The 24,495-nt window shown below is 46.8% G+C and overlaps 1 protein-coding gene across 2 annotated transcripts; it reads left to right on the plus strand.

Annotated features, from left to right (window-relative positions):
- CUNH19orf44 (chromosome unknown C19orf44 homolog) lies at nt 1-24,474 on the plus strand. 2 transcript variants are annotated; one of them, XM_055597269.1, is made up of 9 exons: nt 1-41; nt 6,639-7,371; nt 12,725-13,016; nt 15,533-15,606; nt 19,971-20,454; nt 21,949-22,044; nt 22,836-23,002; nt 23,955-24,036; nt 24,172-24,474. In XM_055597269.1, the coding sequence occupies exons 2-9, from the start codon at nt 6,640-6,642 to the stop codon at nt 24,243-24,245; spliced, it is 2,001 nt and encodes a 666-aa protein (XP_055453244.1). In that variant the 5' UTR covers nt 1-41; nt 6,639; the 3' UTR covers nt 24,246-24,474. The 2 variants fall into 2 exon arrangements, with proteins under 2 accessions (XP_055453244.1, XP_055453245.1); XM_055597270.1 differs by lacking the exons at nt 12,725-13,016; nt 15,533-15,606.
- The last annotated feature ends 21 nt before the right edge of the window (nt 24,475-24,495 follow it).

A 24,495-nucleotide genomic window follows, 5' to 3' on the forward strand; every position in this document is an offset into this window, starting at 1 on the left:
AAGCCGAAACCAGGCGGGAAGAGGCCAACGCAGCTACTCAGGTGACCTCACAGTGAGCACCTGGGTTCGGGAGGGATTTGCGGGAAGGTGGACTGCATTTGTGCGCCTCGGTTTCCCCATCTGGAGGACATTGGAACGTGATCCTGTAGGGCTTTTTCACAAAGGGGAGGAAACTGAGTGGCGGTAGTGTAGAATGCTTAGTTCCTTTGTGTGTTTTGTTAATTGTTTGGGACTGCATCTCAGATAGCCCTGGCTGGCCTGGAGCTCCCTCTGTTGTAGAGACTAGCCATCAACTCCTGATCTCCAGCAACACTTCCCAAGTGCTTGAGATTGCAGTCATGCACCGTAAGGATCATGAATATAAAAAAAGAAAAAAGTTTTTGTTTTTTTTTTTTTCTTTTTTTCAAGACATGGTTTCTCTGTGCAGCCCTGGTCGTCCTGGAATTTTTTGTAGACCAGGCCTGCCTCTGCCTCCTGAGTGCTGGGATTAAAGGCATGGGCCACCATGCTAGGCCTTATTTAAAACTTTTTAAACAGTACATATAATAAAAGGTTTTACATTTATTTATTTATATGTGGTCAGAGGACAAATTGCAGGACTCAGTTCTCACTTTCCACATTGTGGGTTCTGGGAATAAACTCAGGTCGTTGAGGGCAAGGGTCTACCAAGCCAGTACCTTTCCTGTCCGTGTTTTAAAAGTAGAGTAATATTCTACCCTCTGCATGGATCTCACTTCCCTGGTTCACTCAGTAATTCGTAGGCATCTGGGTTTGTGGGTTTTGTATTTTGTGAATGATCTATGAACATATGCATACATTTCTGTTTCTCTTGTGCCCCTTTGGAGTTGAATTGCTGCTTAGATAGTAACTCTAGGTCTATTGCCCTGTATCTCTTTCTTTCCTTTATTGTGTGTGGAGACCAACCTTGTTCAAACTCTAGCAGGCAGTGTGATTTTTCTGTCACATGGGAGATTTTGAATGCAGGAGAGTAAGATAAGGGGCTGTTGGAAAGAAGCCGTGTTGGGCCAGCCAGATGGAGTATTGGAAACAGTGCAAGCTCAGTTCCAGGAACACACATGGTAAAGATCTGCTGTTTGTTTTCTGACCTCCACACATACAAACATATATGCACACACACACACAAATGTATCACATAGAAAAATACACACCATAAGTAGAATGCAATCAAGTGTTTAAAAAAAACCTTTAGAAAAGAGTGGCTGGAGAATGGGTCCACAGTTAAGACTACTGTTTGCTCTTGCAAAGGACCTGGGTTTCACTCCCAGCACCCACGTGCCACTCACAGCTGTCTAACTCCAGGTGCAAGGATCCCACATCTTCTGACCTCAGAGGGCTCCTGCATGCATGAGGTTCATATACATACACTCAAGCACACAAACATATCTCCATAAAATTGTTTTTGGCTTTGTTGTTTCAGTTTTTCAAGACAAGGTTTCTGTATGTAGGCCTGGCTGTCCTAGAACTCACAACTCACTCTATAGATCAGACTAGACTCAAACTCAGAGATCTGCCTGCCTTTGCATCCTGAATGCTGAGTGTTGGTCTAAATAATTAACAAACCTACTTTATTTAGGGTTATTAAATGTTCCTACCTCCCTTCCAATCCCCCAACACCAGATAGGAGGGAAAGAAGGTTAGTGGGGACAGGGGGGTGGAGTTCTCTCTGCTACTTCCCTTTGGGTAGGGTGACCAATATCAGTCGACCAGAAGTCCAGGTAACCAGCAAATCAGCAAACAGCAAACGCAGCAGCAGGTCGAACCAGCAGCTGTGCCTTCTTCATATGGGCTGTCATATTTATAACCTCTCAAAATCCTCAGAATTCAACTGATTCCACCTGGGGAAAGCCACGTTCCACACAAGACACTTAATAGGTGTGGACAAACTAAAACCCCCCTATTTGGAATTTTAACAAAAACATGTTTACCTATCATAAACCAAAACGTCAACAACATTTCCCCCTTTCTGTTTCAAAAAAAAAAGTTGGCTTTCCCCTAACATCAATAAACTATGTACAATAAGAATTAGGAGAATTATCAGGTAAGATCACATTCACAATTTCCAGTCCATTTGTATTTGGCAATCTTGGGGAAAAAAATACTCCATTTTCCATCCTATCCTGTTGAGTCCTAAGTTCTGTACCTAAACCATTTTCTTCTATCAACTTGAAAACATCTAGACCTTAAACTTGGTTATAGTAAAACTGTGACTGTCTAGTCTTCAAGCTCATCAGAGACGCTAGAAGGAAAAAAATAATACCTAACCATATAGGAAGCATAGAACAAACAGCTTCCAGAACTATAGAAATGAGACAGTTGACTGTCTGGACAGTCAGCAGAGGTTTCTCTGTGTCGTTTGGGCATCCAAGTCTTCAGCCTACTGGCCCAGAGTATCAGGTTTTCCTGTGATGTGAAACAGGAATTTTGAAGGACTGACCACTTAGTCTCTGCAAAATTAGATAGTTCATTTTCTAGTGTCAGTTTGTTCATAGTTTGCTCAGACACCCTGCTATCAGCAGTTGAAGGACAGTTTTTTCTCCAGTGGCTATCCTGCCATGTGTTTCTTTGATGCCCATCATCTTCTTGGAAGTATATTAGAAGTACTTCTAGGAGAAGATGTGTCTCTTTTTCAGAAAAGCCTTATATTATTAAAATATTCTATAGATCTCTGAAGTATTTGAAGACCACCTACTTATCTACTGTTAAATAGTGCATAATCCTATCTGTCCATCTGACTAAGGAGCAACATTGCTTGTGTCTAGCTGTGTGCTATCTACTTAACCTTGAAAACATATACAGGAGACTAAATAAAGCTTATTTCTGTAATTAACTAAACTAGTGTGTAACAAAACTACAAGTTAGATTATTTATAGGTTGCTAACTACTAAATTGCATTTCCAATCATCCTGAACAGTTTGCAATAGTTTTCATAAGACTAGAGTTTTACAACACCACAGTTTCAAATGAGCTGCATATGTACAATACATTAAGCAAAAGTTGAATAAAATATCCTTAAATTTCTGTCAGTATACAATAATCCATACCAATACATAATATTTGACCCTGGTAGATTCCGTAATCTGCCTTTTATTCTGTAGTCTTATATCCCTCTCCCTCTTTTTTTTTTTTTTTCATTTTTCTTTTTCTTTTCCCTAATACTGGCTAAGAAAGAAAAAAATAGAGGGGGAAATGAAAAGAGATCCCTGATTTTTTAACCTTTACTTTTTTTCCCCTTACCATGACCAACCAACCAACCTACCAACTAACAACACCCCACCCCATCTCTTGGAAAATGGGGGTGTCACGTTCTTAAATTTTGTTGTTGTTATTGTCCCGGGGGAAAACATCTTTTTTGGTACCATTTTTAAAAAGTTAGGATATTGGCCAAGCACTGATGTGTTTTTTCTGTCTAGTCTCTGGTTTTTGTTCAGTCTCTTGAGTTATTTTGTCCAGTCTCTCTGTTTTCTGTCTAGTCTCTGTGAAGTTGATCATTTGGGCTAGTCCTTTTGAACCTGACCTGGGTGTAGAATCTTTTTTTTTTTTTTTTTTAAGATTTATTTATATAAACAGTGTTCTGTCTACATGTATGCCTACAAGCCAGAAGAGGGCACCAGATCGCAGTATAGATGGTTGTGGGCCACCATGTGGTTGCTGGGAATTGAACTGAGGACCTCTGGAAGAGCAACGAGTGCTCTTAATCTCTGAGCCATCTCTCCAGGCCCTGGGTATAGATTCTTGAAGAAACAGTAACTGAGTTACTCTGGAAGGCTGAAATCACCTAGGCTACTTGCATTATCTTTGTTTGGTCTTTTGCTCTGAAAATAAACAAATTTTAAAGGTAATATTATAAGTCCCTTTCTGCATCATGAAGATCAGGTAGCCAATAAGATTCATTTATCATGCAAATACATTCATGTCTCAGCTAGTTTCCCTGGTCAAATCTAATCTTTATAAGTTTTGTTGGTAACCATATTTTTTCACTCCCTGTAGATACATAACCACACCCCCACCTCAAAACCATTTCAGGTTTCCATTCTGCTGTCACATGTCCTTATAATAAATGCGTGTTCTAGTTCTACATTTTTTTCTTTAACCCAGTGCCTCTCAGCTGCTGTTGTTCCCTTTTCACCAGCATTAAGAAAATTTAGAGTTAACAAAGCATTATTTAGCCTGTCCCTTGGGGTCTTTACTCTCCCTTTTTGTTTAATGAGCATCTCTTTTCAAGTCTGAAAGGCTCTTTCTGCAACTGCCTGCCCTGTGTGCCTGTGTGACTGTGTGGTGTATGTGTGTGTGTGTGTGTGTGTATAAAATCAGTAATGTGCCTTATTTTATAATATGCAAAGAATTGCTTCACCTTACTGGACACATACACAGGGGCATTATCAATCCTAATTTGTGCAGGTAGCTGCATAATTGCCATTCTTTCCAACAATGTGTAATTACAGAATCAGCCTTTTCAAAACTTAAAGCAGTTGCCCATTGGAACCTGAATATGGACCTATGGTGTGCTGTGCATACTGCTTTCCAAATTCTGCAAAATGAAACAGACCCATCTGCCGGGTTTCGTTTCCTTAGGTACCCTAGGCTTCCTCCCAGCTGGTAGTGGAGTTGGGTTGGTTATACTGAGAACACATACTGAGAACACCTTCCTCTCCTCCCCCTTTGGCTTGTTGCCAAGTGATAGAAACATTTTTCTTTAAACTTTATTGTTAACGTGGTGTTTTTAATGAAATTCAAGGCTTCTAACACATTTCCTATTATGTGTTCATTGGTTATAATTGGTTCATTTCCTCATGCCAATAGACCTGGCAAACCTGTATGAGATTGAATATGAGTAATATATAATAATAGATAGTTTCTACTTCTGATGGCCTGTTGCAATTGCATAAATAACAAAGTCAATTCTGAGTTATCAGAAATCACTTCAGCAGGTTTCTGTATAAAAAACAACTCTTTCTGCATATTGAGAGTGAGTAATTATACTAAGAGTTTCAGGAAAATCTAATAATACCATAAGGATCGCATATAATTCTGATTTCTGAACTGAAGAATGTGGGCTTTTAATCACCTTGCTTATTTTGTCTGATTTATAACCTGCCAGTCCCACCTTGTTTGCATTGGTATAGAATGTTGGTGCCTCTGGGATTGGTGTTCCCTTTACAATAGTGTAAGAATCCAACTAGTTCTTTTTATAAATTGTATATATTTGCTTTAGGAATATTTGTTATTAATTTCTCCCAAGTAGTTACTACAAGCTCTTTGCCAGTCTTCATTGATTACCCACAATGACATAATCTCAGTATTAGTAAGAGGCACTATAATTGCAGCCAGGTCCATTCCTGACAATTGATGTAGTCTTCTTTAACCTTTTATAACTAATTCAGAAATCTTTTCTAGGTACATCTTTAATTTTCTACTTTATGTGCTCATTCCATAATACTATCTTCCCTTTGTATAACGAGTCCAGTAGGAGAATGAATTGAAGGTAAAATGACCAAAACACAGTCAAGTTTAGGATCAATTCAATCCACATATGCATCTTGCAGTCTTTGTTCTACCAGAATTAACTCTTTTTCTGCTTCAGCTCTTAGAAATCTTGGACTGTTTAAATCTGAATCTCCTTGTAATGTTTGAAACAAATTACTTAACTCATAAGTACGTAATCCAACCGTAGGCCTCAGCCAGTTAATTTCTCCCATTATTATTATTTTTTTTAATCATTAAGAGTTTGCAGTTGGTTCCTGTACCTTTTGTGGTCGAGTTTTTTGTTGACTTATTTTATAACTGAAATGGCTAAGTGAATCTCTTTGTATTTTTTCTGGAGCAGTCTGTAAACCCCAGCATGGCAGAATTCTTTGTGTTTCCTTAAACATTTTTTTCTAAAGTATCTGCATTAGAATGAGCCAAGGAAATAAATGATAGATTGAGGAAATTGCTTATGAATTATTATCACACAAAATATTGACAACAACTGAGATTAGTGTATGTGTTTGTTTTTAGAGACAGGGTCTACTTACATAGCCATTGGTTGGCTGGTCAGACCTTTCCTGGCTGGCAAAGAGTAATGGGCAAAGTTGGAAATGTGCAGGTTTCCGAAGAAGAGGTTTCTGTTAAAGCTAGGTCCTTGGAAGCCAGCAGTGGGGAAAGGAAAGGTTTCACTGCCCAGGCTGGCCTTGAGCCTATAAAGATCAGCTTGCCTTGTCTCCTAAACACTGAGATTTATGGTATGTGGTACCAAAGTTGACTAAAATAAATACTTTTAGCTGGGTGGTGTTGGCATACACCTTTGATCCCAGCCCTTGGGAGGCAAAGGACAGCGTGGCCTACAGAGTGAGTTCCAGGACAGCCAAAGCTACATAGGGTAACCCTGTCTTGAAACAACATAATGGCATGGTGGCACATGTCTGTAATACCAACACTCAGAGAGGCAGAGGCAGGCAGGATTGCTCAGAGGTGGCCGGGCTCATCTATAGAGTAAATCCAGGACAGCCAGGGCTACTCGAAAGAAAGAAAGAAAGAAAGAAAGAAAGAAAGAAAGAAAGAAAGAGAAAAGAGGTTTTTTTTTTTTTTTCCATTAAATCACTTTTAAAAACTAAAAAACATGATTTTTGTTTTCCTAGAATGGCTTCTACAAGAAGGGCCATTGGCCCTCCACGTGGTGCTTTTGACTTCAATGATATGTTCTTAGAAAGCTCAAGGATGGAAGAGATCCTAAACTTACAAGCCCGAAGTCTTGGCCAGCAGGCACCTGGGCAGAGCAGAGTCCTAAAGAGAAACCAAATGATGGATGAGAAATACTTGATGCCCAAAGAGGAGACCATGCCAGGGAGGGGTCCCAGGCTGGACCTCAGGCCCCCCACCATCTTCTCTAAGACCAGAGCCAATGAGGCCCTTAGGAAACTGGCCCAGATTGAAACCAAGATCCTGAGGCGGAAGCAGGCATCCTCGGCTTTGACTGACACAGAATTTGACTCTCTGAGCAGTGAGAAGAGTCTTCCTAAGAAGACATCTGCAGCATCTTCTGTATCTTCCCAGTATCCACACAAAACTTTCCAGAAACAAATATGTAAAACCTCTGTAGCAAAGAGCAATGGGCAAAGTGGGAAAGGTAGCAGGTTTCTGAAGAAGAAGGAGCTGCCCACTGAAACTAGGTCCCTGAGGCCAGCCGTGGGGGAAGGGAAGCAAGTTCAGCTGCCTAGACAGAAAGAACCTGCCAGAAAGTGTGATGTCCCCGACAGTGATGAGGAAGAAATGAAAATGCTGCTTGGAAGCTTGATGGAATCTTCTGGAGAAAAAGAAACAAATAAAAGTAGCGAGCTCCCCAGCAGGAGTGGCCATGGAGAGCTGTTCTCGGTAAGGCGTTCTTGTTTGTCTGTCTGTTTTCTTTCCTTTGTAAAAGTTTATCTACCTATCTATTTATTTATTTATTTATACAGTCTTCTGACTGGATGTGTCCCTACATGCCAGAACAGGGCACTAGTTCTCATTATGGTTTGAGCCATATGAGTGGCTTGCTGGGAATTGAACTTAGGACCCTTAGAAAGTACAGTCAGTGCTCTTAACCTCTGAGCCATCTCTCCAGCCCCCTTGTTTTTGTTTTTCAAGACACAGTTTCTTTCTGTAGCCTTTGTTGTCCTAGACTCGCTTTATAGACCAAGCTAGCCTTGAACTCAAGGAGCTCCTGCCTCTGCCTCCCCAAGTGCTGAGATTACAGGCTCGTACCAACATGCACAGCTTTGTTTGGTGTTTGTTTGTTTTTGGGGGATTGTTTGTTCGATTGGTTTGGTTTTTGTTTTTTTCAAGACTTGGTTTCTCTGCGTGGCCCCAGCTTTCCTGGAACTCATTCTGAGACCAGGCTGGCTTTGAATTCAGAGATTCACCTACTTCTGCCTTATGAATGCTGGGATTAAAGGTGTGTGCTGCCACTGCCCAGCTGTCCTGAGTACTTTGTCAGCTTGACACAACTAGGAGCCACCTGGGAAAAAAAGAAATCTCAGTTGTTGGATTGCCCACATCAGACTGGCCTACTGCCATGTTTTGAAGAATGGTCTTTACTGATGTGGAGGCTTAGCCTACTGTGAACTGGTGGTGCACATGTGGTCTGTGGCTGTGAGGGAAAGCTGGTTGAGCCTGTGGGAGCAAGCTATTGTGTGACACCATTGCCAGGGAGATGTGAATAGACATCTCCTCACCTCAGATAGGGAACCACTGACAAATGAAAGCACAAACAGGACATAAGTCCAACTTGTAGAAACAATGAGTTTATTGGGGTTACTTACAGGGGTAGTGACGACTGAAGGACAGCTGATGACCGGAGCCCATCCCAGTACAGGTAACAGCTCATGGTTGTGAATACACATGCCAGGCAGCACTTTGGCCATTTGGCCTCATTGTTTACCAGAGCTACAGTTGTTATTTTACTCAAGCCTGACTCTCCTGACCCCGAGGTATTATGTCAGTTCAGAGTTCACTTCCAACCACTTGTGCCACTGTTTTAATAGCTGGCCTTCCTCCCACCCCCAGACAGGGTCTCTCTGTGTAGCCATGGCTGTCCTGGAACTTAGGCTGGCCTCCAATTCACAGAGATCCACCTGCCTCTGCCTCCTGGGACCAAAGGTGTACATCACCATGGCCACTGCCTGGGACTGACATCATAGCGTGTAGGACCCACAGCTGACTAGGACCTTCCTTGGGTCATGCCTCTCCCCAGCACCCTGAGTACCAACTTCTGGCGTGAGACCACGTGGAGGAGAAACTTTTTGTTTTGTTTTGTTGAGACAGGGTCTCTATGCAGCCCTGGCTGTCCTGGAATTAGCAGTGTAGACCAGGTCGGCCGGCCTCAAATTCACAAAGATCTGTCTGCCTCTGCCTTTGGAGCACTGGAATTACAGGCGTGCACCTGGGCAGCCACACTGTTGGCTCAGCCCTGCAAGCAAAGCAAAGGTCTTGCAGTGTTGCTAACTGCTATGGCAGTTGTCACCTGCCCCAGTACTGGGGATTTTCACAACCTTATTGTTCCTGGGAGCACTTGTTCCCTTCTCACAAAACCCCTTTGTCACCCTGTCTTACATGCAGCAGGCTCAGGCTGTTGCAGAATGTTTCCTTAGTCACCTTGTGGCTATCAGCCTGTCTCCTAGGGTTCATAACTGTGTTGGGTTCTGCCCTCCTTCTGGCACTCTCCAGCCTGTCTCATCATAGTCCTGAATGTGAAGAACACATGTGTTAGTGTTCTGTTCTTTGTATTTACAGAGGACAGCAGCAGAAGTGTATACATAATCGTGATGAGGCACATTGGAAGAGCCTGGCATCTGTTCTAAGTGACTACAGATGCTTGCCACTTAGAGAGACACTGAAGAGACACTTAGACCTTTACAACAGCGCAGGAGAGTTCTAGCCATTGTTTTTATTACCTGCCGCCTTCTCCTGGGGTTTGAAAGGCTGCCATTGTTTTGCTCACATGCACATACACTCCATGAACTTGGTGGGGCTGCCTATAGATGGGGCCAGCATGGCAGGGTATGCATGACTTCCTCCTTGGCTATGCCTGCCCTGGCCTCCTAGGCTAGGTGAAGAATGTTCACACAGGAGAGAACTGTCCATGGTAACACGGGAGACAGCTGCCCTCTCCTTGGTCATGCTTAATCCCTTTAACTTGAACTTGGTGTTTGTTTTCTTTGTTTGAAACAGGGTCTTTGTGTAGCCCTTGTTGTCCTAGAATCCCCTATATGGACCAAGCTGGCCTTGAACTTACAGAGACCCACCTGTCTCTGTCTCCCAAGTGCTGGGATTAAAGGAAAGCGCCACCATGCCTGGTACTAACCTGTGCTTACTTATGTCTATGGATGTTTATGTATGGCCTCTGACACGCCTTAGAACCTCTACCGTCTACAGAATCCCAGGGATTTTTTTTTTTTTTTAATTAAGAAAATTATTTTGGGCTGGAGAGATGACTCAGTGGTTAAGAGCACTGAGTGCTCTTTCCGAGGTCCTGAGTTCAATTCCCAGCAACCACATGATGGCTCACAAACATCTATAATAGAATCTGATTCCCTCTTCTGGTATGCATGAAAAAACAAAAGTGTTCATATACATACAATAAATAAATAAATCTTTAAAAAGAAAATTATTTTAAGCCGAGCAGCTGTGGCCCACGCCTGTAATCCCAGCACTCTGGAAGGCAGAGAGGCAGGTGGATCTCTGAGTTCAAAGCCAGCCTGGTTTACAAAGTGAGTCCAGGACAACCAAGGCTACACAGAGAAACCCTATTTCAAAAAAAAAAAAAAAAAAAAAAAAAAAAAAAACCAAAAAATTTATTTTATGTATAAAGTGTTTGCTTACATACATGTATGTGTACCACATGTGGGCCTGGTGCCCACGGAGGTCAGAAGAAGCTGTCTGATCCTCTGGGACTGGAGTTGTGGATGGTTTTGAGACAACTCTTGGATGCTGGGAACTGAATGTGGACCTCTGCAAGAGCAGCAAATATTTTTTTTTCTCCCAAACATTTCTTCCAAATATTCGTTTTCTCAAGACAGGGTTTCTCTGTGTAGTCCTGGCTGTCCTGGAACTCACTCTGTAGACCAGGCTGGCCTTGAACTCAGAGATCCATCAGCCTCTGCCTCTTGAGTGTTGGGCTTAAAGGTGTGGTGGGCCAGTAAATCCACAATTCATCATGGGACCTTCAACACGGACAGGTTCCCTGGCCACTCCATTTAGGGAAGGGCCTGGGAGGTTCCTAACCCTGGAGACTGCCTTTCTTCTCAGCAGGGATTAGGTGTGGGGGTGGGACAGGAAGTGGGGGGAGGTGCAGCAGTATTCCTGTGGCTTTCTGTTTTCTCTATCAGCCCCTGCTGGTGATGGGTTGGCCAGGCCTGCAGGCTTCCTAAGGCTTCACTGTCATGGTCTCCCATGCACTGTTTTCCTAAGGACTCTGCCTCGGTGTAAATCTACACACATTTGTTTGTCAGAGAGAGCTCTCTTGTTTGGCTTTCTTTTCATCTGTGTTTCATCACTTGACAGAACAGGGTCATATGTTGCTCTAAGTCACTTGTTCATGCCAAAGCCTCTTTACAAGGATCTCGTCCTACCAGGACTCACTAGAGCATCGCAGCCTCAAGGCCACTGATAGGTTGAGCTCTTGGCTTTCTTCTGAGCACTGAGCTGGGCAGCAGACCCTGCTTCCCTCCATATTATCTGATTTATTCCCTCTTTTGTGCAACAATTTCCACAGGTTCCAAGTTCCTGGACTGGAGCAAGCGTGGTGCAGACCTATCTTGTAGTCTGTTCCCTTTGCCCTCTCAACAGCTCAGCAGCCTCCCCCGTCACCTCTCCTGGCTGGGCTCCTGAGCCCTGGGGCTAGGGGTCTGAACTCTAGTCCTCATAATAGTGTAGTCAGCGCTTCTCTGGTGAGCCGTCGGCCTAGCCCTGCATGGGTTTTTATATTTGTTAGTTTATTTGTTTTAAGTTTGGGTTCATGGATGTTTTACCTGCATATATGTCTGTGTACCACATGCATGCAGTTGCCCATGGAGGCAAAAAAAGGGCATCAGATCTCCATGTGGGCACTGATCCTCTGGAAGAGGAGACAGTGCTCTTAACCACTGAGCCATCATCTCTCCCACCTCTCCTTAAAAAAAAAAAAAGATTTGTTTTAATTTTCATTTACATACCTATGTGCAGTGCCCATGGGGTCCAGAAAAAGGTCTCCTATCCCCTAGAGCTGGATTTCCAGGCAGTTTGGAGTGTCATGTGGGCGCTGGTAAGAGCCATGGTCTTCTGCAAAAGTGGGGAGCACTGTTAGTCATTGAGCCACCAGGACCCCCTGCATGTTTTGTTGCTTGGGATGAGGCCATCTTGCTGTGTACCCCTGGCCCCTGCTATTGCTGTGTAGCTCAGGCTGGTCTGGAACCCACAGTGCATTTAGAGAACCATTTTTTCCCGTTTGTTTTTTGATACAGTCTTATTGTGTGGCCAGCCTGGCTCAGCCTGAGATCCTCCTGCCTCAGCCTGTATCATGCCCAACCCCATCATTATCTGACTTCCAGAAATGGTTGATGAGAGAGAAGTGTGTGGGTGTGACACGAGTGTGCAGATGTGTGAAAACCAGAGGTCAACCTTTCATCCTCAGCCACTGTCCACTTTCCTCTTGAGATAGATCCTGTTGGCTGGATTGACTGGCCCTGGAATGAGAAGTGTACACCTCCATACCCACATTAGGGCTCAAATTCATGCCTCTGTTTTTCCACCACAGGCACTGTACTGAGTCATTGCCTCTTCCAATTTTGTTTTGTTTGTTTGTTTGTTTGTTTTTCGGGACAGGGTTTCTCTGTGTAGCCCAGGCTGGCCTCGAACTCACAGAGATCTGCCTGCCTCTGCCCTCAGTGCTGAAATTAAAGGCTTAAAGCTGTGTATCACCACCATCCTTTTTTAAATATATCATTTATTTATTCGCATGTGTGCATACGTGCATTTGTGTGTGTGTGTATACACATGTGAACGTGAATGTATGAAGACAACGTGTAAGGGTCAGTTCACTTCCCTCCACCATGTGGGTCCTAGGGATTGTCCTCAGGACCTCTGACTTGGCAGCACCTTTCTCCCTGAGCCATAGCACCAGCTGAGTCTCAACCCCCATGAATGGTTCCATGGAATGGGAAAAGTTTATGTCATTTAAGTTTGGTAACTTCAGATCTTTTTACAAAAGTAGAATCAGACGCCAGCTCCACTGGGAGTCCCATCTCAGCTCCGTGTGTACCAGTCCAGCTTACAGCCTACTCAGCCCGTGTTGTTGACTAGTGTTGGCATAAGAACTCACTCCCCATGGATTCACAATGCTGGGGACACAGCCTCCCTCACATCCTCGCCTTCCATCAGAGATGACCTTTCTAAATCAGCATCTTCAAAGATGGGGTGCATCAAGCTGGCTTCGTCCCCCAGCAGAACGGAGACAGGGACTTCAGAGGAGCCAGTCTCAGAAACTGCTGATGACAGCCTCCATGGTAACCTATCACCCTGGTGTGGGGGTGGAAGCTCCCTTCATCGTGCCCAGAGCACTGCTGTGGGCAGCGGGTGACCTACCCGCTGGTAGAGGTCCAAGGTGTGCTGCCAGCCATCCGAAATCTTCTTCAGTCAGAGACTGAGGTTCCCATAACACACAGTCCTTTTTTTTTTCAATTGTGGTAGCAGGTCCTCTTGCCTCTGAGTGTTACGAAGACAGGCATTTGCTACCAGCCCTGGTTCTGAGTCTGTTCTTTTCACATAGCTAAGCCATGGTCAAAGGATGGGAAACACACCCAAAAGTTCTGGTGCTGGCTGGAGAGATGGCTCAAAGGTTAAGAGTAGTGGCTGTTCTTGCAGAAGACCCAAGTTCAGTTCCTAGCACCCACATGGCAGCTAACAACTCTGTGTCACTCCAGTTCTTGGGGATCTGATGCTTTCTAGACACATGTGGTGGATGTATATACATGCAGACAAACATGTAAATAAATGTAAAAAAGACAATAATCTAAAAAGTTATGGCTGTTGTTGGGTATAGTGGTGCCTACCTGTCATCCTGGCATGGGACAGGGAGGTAGGTGTAGGCAGGAGGACCAGGGCTTCATGGTCATCCTCTTCCTACCAAGTTTGATGCCTACCTTCATTACATGTGACCCTGTCCTCAAAACACCTTGGCTTATTCAATCAGTTAATTTGGCAGTGCTGGACTGAGCTCCGGGCCTTGTGCATGCTAGCTGAGTGTGATAGCATGGAGCTCCCCTAGGGTGAGCACTTCAGAGAACAGAGGTTGACCTGGCAGGGGGGTTCGGACCTCTGTGGTTGCATGGTGGGGGTATTTTGCTACGTTACCACTGGGTGGGATGAGGAAGGGCAAGAAATAGTTGTGTTGAGTGACCTTGAGGGACAGAATTGATATTTTAATAGATGGCTCTATTCTTTGCTTCCCTGCCCCATACACCCATCTACACTGACCCATGCCCTATTGGTTTTGTTTCTTGACATATGTAGCTCAACCAGGGCTACCTTTGTGATCACTGGATTGGGTCTCTCCATTGGAGTCTGATGGGGTCACCAATCGGCACACAGTCAAAGACAGTGACCTCTTGCTGCCTGCATTTGTCTGTAGGAAACAGTCCAGCGGTGGGAGGAAGCCCTGCCCCTCCTCCTGTCCTGCTGACTGTCTCCTCTTGTGCAGACCTGGTGCAGGCACCTGCAGTTGTTGAGTTCCTGACTGCAGTGGTGTGTTGCAGCCTGCCTCCGGCCTTTAGCTGAGACTTCCTTCTGCCGCATCTTGTCTTGCTCTGTTCTCTAAGCTGTAGAGGGATGGCACCAGAGCTGAGCATTCCACACCACTCTCGTTCTCATACCTTGTACAGCAAGAGGCTCTCTGTGCACCCTACTTCCCTGGAGAGAGCGGCTTATCTGCTTCTTTGCTCTCAGCTCAGTGTGGAAATTGTTTCATGCCTGAGCTGGTGCCTCTTCCCTTCCTCCCTTCCTCCCTGGCTCAGACTGGCCTGGAACTCGTGACCCTCCTGAGTGCTGGGATGACAGGTGTGTACCACCATACCTCAGGTCTGACCTCACTTGTTAACTCGTCTGATGGCACTAACCTACCCATGACAATGGAAGCCCACGGCACCGTCATCTTAGACTGTCATTTCCCAGCTGCCTTAGGACTCCTGTGCCAGCATTTGCTGCCTGAGGACACATTCCTGCCATAGTCGTATGGGCGTCGAATGCCCCTAGAGGGTCACAGCACTAGCTCTGGTCATTCAGTACCTTCACTCCCACTGTCTGTCTGCTCTTCCCCCAAGAGCCCTTTCAGCCCTCCTTCCTGATGGCTAGACCCTCTTCCCCCTCCAGACAGCCCTGGATGGCAGCAGGAGGGTCTGAGACTGGCAGGCCTAGAGCGGCAGGTCTCCTCTGCCAGGTGGGGCCGTCCAGAGCTTGAGAATGGCGAGCGCTCAGGCACACGCTGGCCCCCTCTTGAGTACCATCCTGAGTATCTGTGGACTAGGCAGAGGGCCGAGTGCTGCTGTACACACCGTTCTTTTCTTTGTCTGAGATAGGTCTCTCTACACAGCCGGGGCTGGTCAGAACTCAGAGCGGTCCACCACTCTGGTTCTGGAGCGCTGGGATTAAAGGTGTGCACCACCATGCCTGGACTCTTTTTCTTACTTTTTAAAATGTATTTATTTATGTATTTTTTGTATATGTGTACATTGTCTGCATGTTTATCTACACACCAGATCCCGGTATACACAATTGTGGGCCACAGCAGGCCGTGCTCTTAACCTCTGAGCCATCTCCAGACTCTGGCTTCTTTTTCATTATCGTATGTGTATGTGAGGGAGCCCATTTCCATAGTACCCTGGGGAGTTAAGGGCAACTAGCATGTCAGCTCACCCCTTCTGCCCACTGTGGGTCCCAGAGAGTGACCTCAGGCTGTCAGGGATGGCCGCAAGCACCTTTCCTCACTGAGCCATTTCGCCCACAATGAACTTCTTTTTAATTACAGATTTTAGAATTAATATTTTGTCCATTGATGATCTGGTTCTGGCTGATGGAGACAAATCAGATGTGGAAAAGAAAGTAAGTATGATGGTCATTTTATTGTATTGGTTTACCTTTTTTTTTTTAATTTAAGATAGGGTCTTACTATATAGCCCTGACCAGCCAGAACATTCTCTATTGACCATGTCACAGAGATCTGCCTGCCTCTGCCTCCCGAGTGCTGGGACAACAGGCGTGAGTCCCACACACTTACTCTGTGTGTGTGTGCATGCATGTTTGTTCAGCACAGCTCACACTCTGTCAGAAGATGAAGTTCCCTTTATCACCTGGGTATCCTGGGATGAAACTTGGGCTGTCAGGTTTCTTTATTACCTGAACTATTGCAGCAGCCCTTATTTATGCTCTGTGCAGGGTTGGGGACAGACCCAGGTTGTGGCCTGTGCTGGGCCCACTGAAAAGTGTAGCAAGTTTGTAGCTGGAATGTTCTCTTTAGGCCATATGGCTCAGCGGCAGGAGTCCTGTTCTCCTGGGCACATTGGCAGCATTTAAGGCCTGTTGATTGTTGAGATTAGGGAACCAGCATCTGTAGGAGTGAGGGTGCTCAGTGTCCTGCAGGCACCCCAACCCCAAAATGTTATGTGTCACATGTTAAGAGTGCCACAGGGGCTGGAGAGAGGGCTCAGAGGTTAAGATCGCTTGCTGCTGATCCAAAAGTCCTGAGTTCAATTCCCAGCAACCACATGGTGGCTCATAACCATCTATAATGAGACCTGGTGCCCTCTTCTGGTGTATAGGCACACATGCAGACAGAACACTGTGTAAATAATAAATAAATCAATTAAAAAAAAAAAAAAGAGTGCCGCAGCTGGGGCTGGAAAGATGGCTCAGTGGTTAAGAGCACCGTTTGCTCTTTCAAAGGACCCGGGTTCAATTCCCAGCACCCACACAGCAGCTCATAACTGTCTGTAATGCCACTTCCAAGGGATCTGACACCTTTGTAATAATGCACGTAAAATAAAAATTAAAAAAAAAAAAGGGTGTGTGCAGCTGGTGATGAGGACAGGAAAAGAGACACTTAGTCCAGAAGGGACCACAGGGACCACAGACTGTCAAGATGCCCAGCAGGCACAGGTGTTTGCCTCTAGCCTGACAACTGAGTCTAGTCCATAGGTCCCACTGATGAAGAGACAGAAGGCCCCTGGCTTTGTCTTCTGTTACATGTACTTACTTGTACACACACACTAAACAGCATGCATGCTGTCACATGTGCACACACAGAATAACACATAATAACACACATGCATTCATTTGTATGTACACAATATATAACACGCATGTTCTTACATTTACACACATACTAAACATGCACTTGTATACACACATGCATATACACTAAATAACACACATGAACTCACTTGCATGTACACACACAAAATAACTTACATGTGCTTGTATGTATATACATGCCATTCCTGGTCTGCTTCCCCACCTGTAATGGTGGATCCTGGTAGATCTTGGGAGGGAGAGCAAGGCAGGAGCAGCTTGGGAATGGAGACCTCAGGTGGCATGTGAAAAACAGCCTTCTTGGGAGACAGCTTCAGTGAGACAGCCTTTGGGGAGTGAGTCTGGAGGCTTTTGGGGTGAGTGTACATCATTATTCTGGGGCCTAGATGCTGGGAATGCCTTATTTGCATGAAGAGGAATTCCAGGTGCTTGCTGGACATGACCTTATAAGGAGAGAGGAAGTTTAACCTATAACCTGGCTGCCAAGCTAAGTGACCACCTCAGTGATGGCAGAGGTGTGGGCTGTAAAGAAAACAAAACAAAGCTGGGCATAGTGGTGCACGCCTGTAATCCCAGCACTCAGGGAGGCAGAGGCAGTTGGATCTCTGTGTGTTCAAGGCCAGCCTGGTCTACAAAGTTAGTCCAAGACAGCCAACGGTACAGTGAGAAACCCTGTCTCAAACAAACAAACAAACAAACAAACAAAAAGAAGTGATCAGAACCATCCCCATCCCTACCCCCCCAAACAGTGTTTCTCCATGTAGCCCTGGCTGTCCTGGAACTCACTCTGTAGACCAGGCAGTTCTTGAACTCAGAGCTGCCTGCCTCTGCCTCCTGAGTGCTGGGATTAAAGGTGTATACCACTATGCCTAGCCAAAACCCCTTTTTACAGTAGCTCTCATAGCCAGGGCTGAGCAGCTGCATTCCCCAGCCACATGCAGCCCCAGGCTTCTGTGCACATCTTCCTGTTCAGGTGTGTGTTTGGTGGCACACAAGGGTACACCTTTAAAATTTTTAGCACCCAGCTGTGCATGGTAGTTTCAGACCTGTTAATCCTGCACTGTGGAGCTGGAGGCAGGAGGGTCAGAATTTCAAGGCTGTCTTTGTTACTGGTATTGTGTCTGTGATCAATACCAAATAGCAGCAGCTTAAGGGTTTTAAGGAAGGCTGAGGCCCAGTGCAGGAGGCTGAAGCTGGTCATGTCACATCTACAGTTCAATGCTGGCTTCCCTTTTTGCTTTTAATTCAGTCTGGGACTCTGCCCACAGCCAGGTCCCCTTCCCATCATAGACACAACCCAGTGATGTTTCCATGGTGATCCTGGATCCCATCAAGATTAACTCTTGCACATTCTAGTCAAGACCAGCATGGGAGTATGAAACCCAGTCTGCCTCAGTCACGGTTCTGCTGCTGTGAGAGAACAGGATGACCATGACAACTTTTTGTTTGTTTGTTTGTTTTGTTTTGTTTTTCCAGGAAGTGTCTCTCTGTGTAGCCCTGGCTCCTGGCTGTGCTGGAACTCACTTTGTTGACTAGGCTGGCCTCAAACTCAGAGAAAAAAAGAGTTGCCTATGGCAACTCCCCCACCCCCGCCCCGCACACAGGGTTTCTCTGTGTGGCCTTGGCTATCCTGGCTGTCCTTGAACTCACAGCAATCCTCCTGCCTCTGCCCTCAGAGTGCTGGGATCACAGCTGTGCGCCACCACGCCTGGCTCCCAGGACAACTCTTATAAAAGAAAACATTTAACTGGGAGCTTGCTTACAGTTTCAGGCTTTGTCTATATTATCATCATGGCAGCAGGCAGGCAGGTACTGGATGTAGCAGAGAGCTACATCCAGATCCATAGGCAGAAAGGGAGAGATTCTGGGCCTGGCATGGGCTTTAAAAACCTCACAGCCTATTCCCAGTGACACACCTCCTCCAACAAGGCCAAACCTCTTAATCCTAATGGTTCTTTCAAATCGTGACACTCCCTAAGCATTTAATATATGAGTCTGTGAGGACCTTTTCTATTCAGACCACCACACTGTCCAAAAAAGAAACCCAAAGTTCCTCAGATGTGCTGGCCATGCCTGTAATCCCTGCAGCAAGGAAGCTACAGCAGTAGGACTGCTGTGAGTCTGAGCCATACTGATGTACATAGTTCTAGATGAGCCTTGCTCCCAGAGTGTCGTCCTCAGCCTGCAGAAGGAGAAAGAAGCCTTGTGTGAAGTGCTTCATGGTTCTGGTTCAGGCTTCAGCACAATGGGGCAACAGAATCTAAGCATGCAGAAAGCTCTGGCCTTCATTCCCAGACACTGGCCTCCCGCAGACAGCCTGGAGCTGCCATTTTTGCAGGAGTAGGGCATTTTTTACGTTTTTGATTCTGGGTTTCTGGAGGTACATGCATATGCATGCAGTGCCCATAAAGGACAGGAGAGGGTGTCAGATGACGGTGAGCCCCGCTGTGGGCTTTGGGGGCATCTGCACATGCACCCCTCTCCAGACTCACGTTCTCGTACATGAGAGTGGGTTTCACAGCTTTTCATCGGGTTTACTTTTTATGAATTTTTCTTTGCTTTTTTAATTAATTAATGAATTAATTAATTCATTAACAACCTGATATCCAGGTTGTTACACTTGGCATGGAGTATCTTTACCTTCTGAGCCATTGTACCAGCCCACAGATAGGATGCTTTAAAATATTTTCTTTGAGAAGATGAGGGGGACAGGGACAGGGTTACTCTGTAGCCTGGCCTGGCCTCAGAGTCGGCGTCCTCTTGCCTCTGCATTCCAAGTGATGAGATTGCAAGCGTGATACACCACAACTGTCTTTATTTTTACTTTTGTTTTTCTGAAAAAGGGTCTCACGTAGCCCAGGATGACCTCCAGTTCACTGTGTAGCTGATGCTGGCCTTGAACTCCTGATCTTTTGACACTGCACCTTTAGTTCTGAGATTACAGGTCTGTACTCTGTAATCTCTGTAATCAAGGTCTCTGCCTGATTACTTCTTGTTTCTGAGAGAGGGTATTGCTATGTAGCACAGGCTAGCCTAGAATTTGTGGTTCCCTCCCCTTGAGTGCTGGAGTCACAGGTGTGTGCTGCTGGCCTGGCTGATGGGGCTCTGTTCCAGTTCTCCAGAATCCCCTCCAGCTCTGTCACCCTTGCTCCTTTTAGGAGGAAGATTCTGGAAGGGATTGGGTACCAGGCAGAAGCTCCCCACCTATGTCACCTTCTCAACTGGAAGTGCAGAGGGCTACCCAGCGCAAGGCCTCTACATTTCAGGGCACAGCCACCGTGGTTGAGGATGAAGAGGACCTTGCCACTGAGAGTGAGGTCTCGGAGCACCCGGTTGCCAGCTCTGCCCCAGCTGTCCAGTCTCACAGTGTGTCTAGCGCGTGCTCTGTGGAGACTCCTCCCAGTGCACTCACAGCCAGTCCAGCTTATTCTGAGGATTTTGAGCAGTCCTCTGGTCCCTTGGCCTCAGAGGCATCTCTTGACAGGACGCTAGACACTTTGTCGAAGTTTTCTTCCAGTAGACAGACAGATCTCTCCAGACAATCTCCTTCGAGGACAGAGTGGGGCAGAAGTGTGAGTAGAGTTGTGAAAGAGACAGCTGTGCAAACGCTTGACCCTGCCTTTGCCTGCCAGTGGAGCCAGGGTGAGTGAGGGGCCTGGGAACCTGGCAGGCCTGCGTGGTGCTGCGGCGGCCCTGGGAGTGTGTTCCTCCCATCTGGGCTGTTGGCAGTAGCTGGCTTTGGAGGGATTGGCACCCCATTTCCTCTTCCTGGGACAAGGGGCAGCAGCTAGAGTGTTTCCAGTGGCTCCCCACATCCGAAACTTAGGTTTCAGAACCAAAGACTGAGACCAGTTGAGCCATTCAGACCCTAGGAAGACAGTGAAGTTTGAGGATAGTTCAGAACACCATGCCCATCAGGACTGTCCAGATGTGGTCTCTGGCTCCTCCTGTCCTTTTCAACATTGCCCTGGGCCTTTTTCTTACCTGGCTAGCTGCTGCCCTCTCCCTTTCCCCCTTCCCCTCCCCTGAGGTGAGGCCTGCAGTCCTCACTTGATGGCTTGCTTTCAGTTTGTGGTTTAAGTGTACACTAGCCTGACCTTATTGCAGCCAGGGGCCCTTCATCTGATCTCCAGGAGATCGGTGGCCAAATGAGGTCTCTCAACGGCGTTAAACCTCCACTTTCTGTATACACACACACACACACACACACACATCTTTTAGGGTTTTTGTTTGTTTGTTTTTGAGACACGGGTCTTGTGTAGTTTACACTGGCTTCAAATTGGACCTGTAGCTGAAGATGACCTTGAACCGATCCTCCAGCCTCAGCCTCCTTGAGTGCTGGGATAATGGGTCTTTGCCACCACTCATGGTGCATAGGGTACAGGGGATGGACTCACTCAGGGCTTTGTGCAAGGTGCGCGGGCTCTGAGGGCTGAGCCATACCCCAGCCCATCTTTGGGGAAAACCTGAATTTGAGAAGTGAGAAGACAGCTCAGTGCTTGGGCTCTTGCCTTGAAAGAGTGAGGGAGGACTGGGGCTAGTAAGATGGCTCAGTGGTTAAGAGCAGCTGTCTGCTCTACCAGAGGACCCAGGCTGAAGTCCCAGCACCTACATGGCAGCTCACAACTGTCTGTAACTCCAGTTTCAGAGGGTCTGAAAACTTCACATCAATTCACACAAAATAAAATTAAGTAAGTAATTTTAAGAAAGTTTGAGGACCACAGTTTGGAACTCAAGACCCCATGCAAATGCCAGGTGCCTGTGCTGGCTCACCTGGCCTCCCGGCCCCGGAGCACAGAGCCAGAGGCCCCAGAGTAAAGTGGGTATGCATGTGGGGGTTCCTAACATCAGCCTGAGTCTACACACATGCACATCACACGCACACAGGAAGGATGCATGGAAACAGTACAGAACTGCTTGTGCACATGTGAACCTGGATGCCAAGAGGATCAGGCAAGATTTCTGGAGCCCAGGAACTCAAAGTGAACCTGAGCACTATGGCGTCCAGACCCATTTCCAACAAACCAGTAAGCAATCCAGGAGGCAAGAATGGGTGACCTAAGCTTAGTTCATTTCATGTGTGTAGACTAGAGGCCCTTATAGCACACTCAAAAGCCCCTCTTTGTCTTTGGCCAGCTGGCGGCATGGCAGCCATTGGACCTGCCCTTGGAGGCGCCTATGTGGACCCAGCTCCCATTGCCAGTCACATTGTCAGCACGGACACCATAGAAGGTAACAAGATAGCTGGTGGCTCATTCCTCCCCTTCAGTGTCTGGCCATTCCTGTGGCACAGGGCAGTGTTCTTTAAGGGTGGCTTTGAGGAGTCCTTGGGGAGGGCCAGCAGTCGGTAGACCCAAAGGGTGGCTGGAACCGCCTTCAGTCTCTGGCAAAGGGACACCTAGGTTTAACCAAATCCACCAGCCTGAAAGCAATTCAGGGCTGGTGGTCAGCTGGGAGGAGAAGCCCTGGGCCGAATCTGGCCCTACCAAGAAGACACTATTGGGTAATTTTGCCGATGTCCAGTTTTGTTCCCCACTTGGCCAATCCTAAGCCTGTAATCAAAGCTACTTGGATAGCTGAGGTTGGAGGATCACTTGAATGTAGTTTATAGTGAAATCCTAGTTCTTAGAACCAAAACCAAAACCAAAACCCAAACCAAACCAAACTGTGTCTTTGCGTGTGGGGTAGGGGTAGCAGGTGTAAGGTTTCAGCACACAGCCCAGGCTGGCTCAGAGCTCCCGGTCTTAGTACCTCACACCCCTCTGTTTGGGTAGCAGGCATGTGACACCATGGCCAGCTAAGGAAAGATTTTTTCATCTATTAGTGAAGCTAGTATGTCATTGTTGTGTGTAGTTAATATAGAATGCAGTCACAGGAAGAGCCTCATGGCTAGGGGCAGACTGGCCACAAAGTAGTCTGCAGGAGTCTGGGCTCATGGGGCCAGGAGGCATGGGTCGTACAGGTGGCATCTGCAAGACCCATGTGGCACTGGGGAGCAACTGAGTGACATGGGGTGGGTGCAGCCCTGACAGCCTACAGCCCTGCCATGTTGGCACTGAACGACATGCTGAAGCAGCAACTGAACCTGACGCAGCAGTTCATCGAGGCCAGCCGCCACCTGCATGTGTCCCTTCTGCAGTCTCTGGATGGGGACTCCTTTCACTACCACACGTTGGAGGAAACCAAAGAGGTAACTGGTGCACAGCTCGGGGAGGGGTGGTCACATCAGAGATGACCTGAAGCAGACAGTGGGCCTGGACTTTCAGACTGGGTCTCTATAGGGACTTCTGACATCCATGTCAGGGGACAGGTTCTGTGTCCTTTCACCCCAGAAGTGCTGTAGCTTGTCTCCTGGGCTTAGTTCATGAGCACACCCTCAGTGCTTGTTTATAGATACGGTGGGCTGCCTGGAACTCCCTCTATAGACCAGGCTAGCCTTTAACTCAAGAGATCCACCTGCCTCTCTGCCTCTGTTCATGTGCCATCTCTGCCTGGCAGTTTTTTTTTCTATGCATGTGTTTTGCTGCATTTATATGTGTGTGCCTGGTGCCTGATGTCAGAAGAGGGCATTTGATCTTCTGGAGCTGGAACAGAGGCAGTTTGTGAACTGCCATGTGGGTCCTGAGAACCAAACCCAGGTCCTTTGCAAGGGCCCCCGGTGCTCTCAGCCAATTTGGCCTCACTTTTGGAGCCTGAGCTGGTCTCAGCCCCTCCCCCTCCCAGAGTGCTGTGATGGAAGCATGCATAACCTTACCAAGCTCCAGTTTCACCTAGTCAGAGGACCGCGGGCAGGTTTGGGTTTCTTCTTCCCTAAGTCTTGTGGATTTAGGTCAGGTCATCAGCCCCATTTGCAGGTTCCACATTACTTTTGATGGGTCTTGCTGTGTAGCCCAGCCTGACCCAGAACTTTACATTCTTGCTGTGTAGCCTCAGTGTGTGCCGCTGTCATGCCCAGTTCAGTGAGAAGTTTGATACGGTGTCTCCAGCCCCTTATCTTAGACTGTCCACATCACCTGAACCCACTGTTGGCTCTCCACTCCAGGACATCTTGAGTGTAGCACCCTGGGGCAGCATGACTCTCAGACTGTCTAAGGCCCAGCCCCAGTTTCCTGTCATTTTACTTATAGTCCTATGTTCTACAGTACATTAGGTGCCACAGGCCTGCACCCCTGACCATGGAGGCTGCCCTGCAGGAGGTGAGGGAGGAGCTCAAAGTCTCAGCAGGTAAGGTTTGCCTCGGCACCTGTCCACCTCAGAATAAATGACATCCATGTGGGGGGAAGTCAAGGCTGGGGCTTTCCCTGCTGATCCCTGCTCAATAACAACCAATACATGGACTCTACGCCCCCATCTGTCCAGGTGGCTGCTCTGAGGACACAGTGAGGACAGCTGTAGAGCTGCCACAGGCCAGTCACAGCAGGATGGAGCCATGAGGTGGTGCGACAGACAGTATGTGCCATGTTGATCACTCAAGATGGGACCAGCCACCCCATGGGAACACTCCATGCCAGGTGCTGAGACAGGTCTTCTGAGCCACAGCTGGCATCTACCCAGAGCAGCCTGCGCCAGTGCACACCTCTTACCCGCAGCTGGAGGAAATCTTTTACAAAAGGCTTTATTTGAAGGCAAAACAGTAAAATTCACAATCAGTTGTTAACAGAACATATGTGTCTGCTTGTTTAT

This window comes from Psammomys obesus, unplaced genomic scaffold (assembly GCF_907164565.1).
Source record: "Psammomys obesus unplaced genomic scaffold, mPsaObe1.curated_primary_1811, whole genome shotgun sequence".
Classification (NCBI taxonomy): domain Eukaryota; kingdom Metazoa; phylum Chordata; class Mammalia; order Rodentia; family Muridae; genus Psammomys; species Psammomys obesus.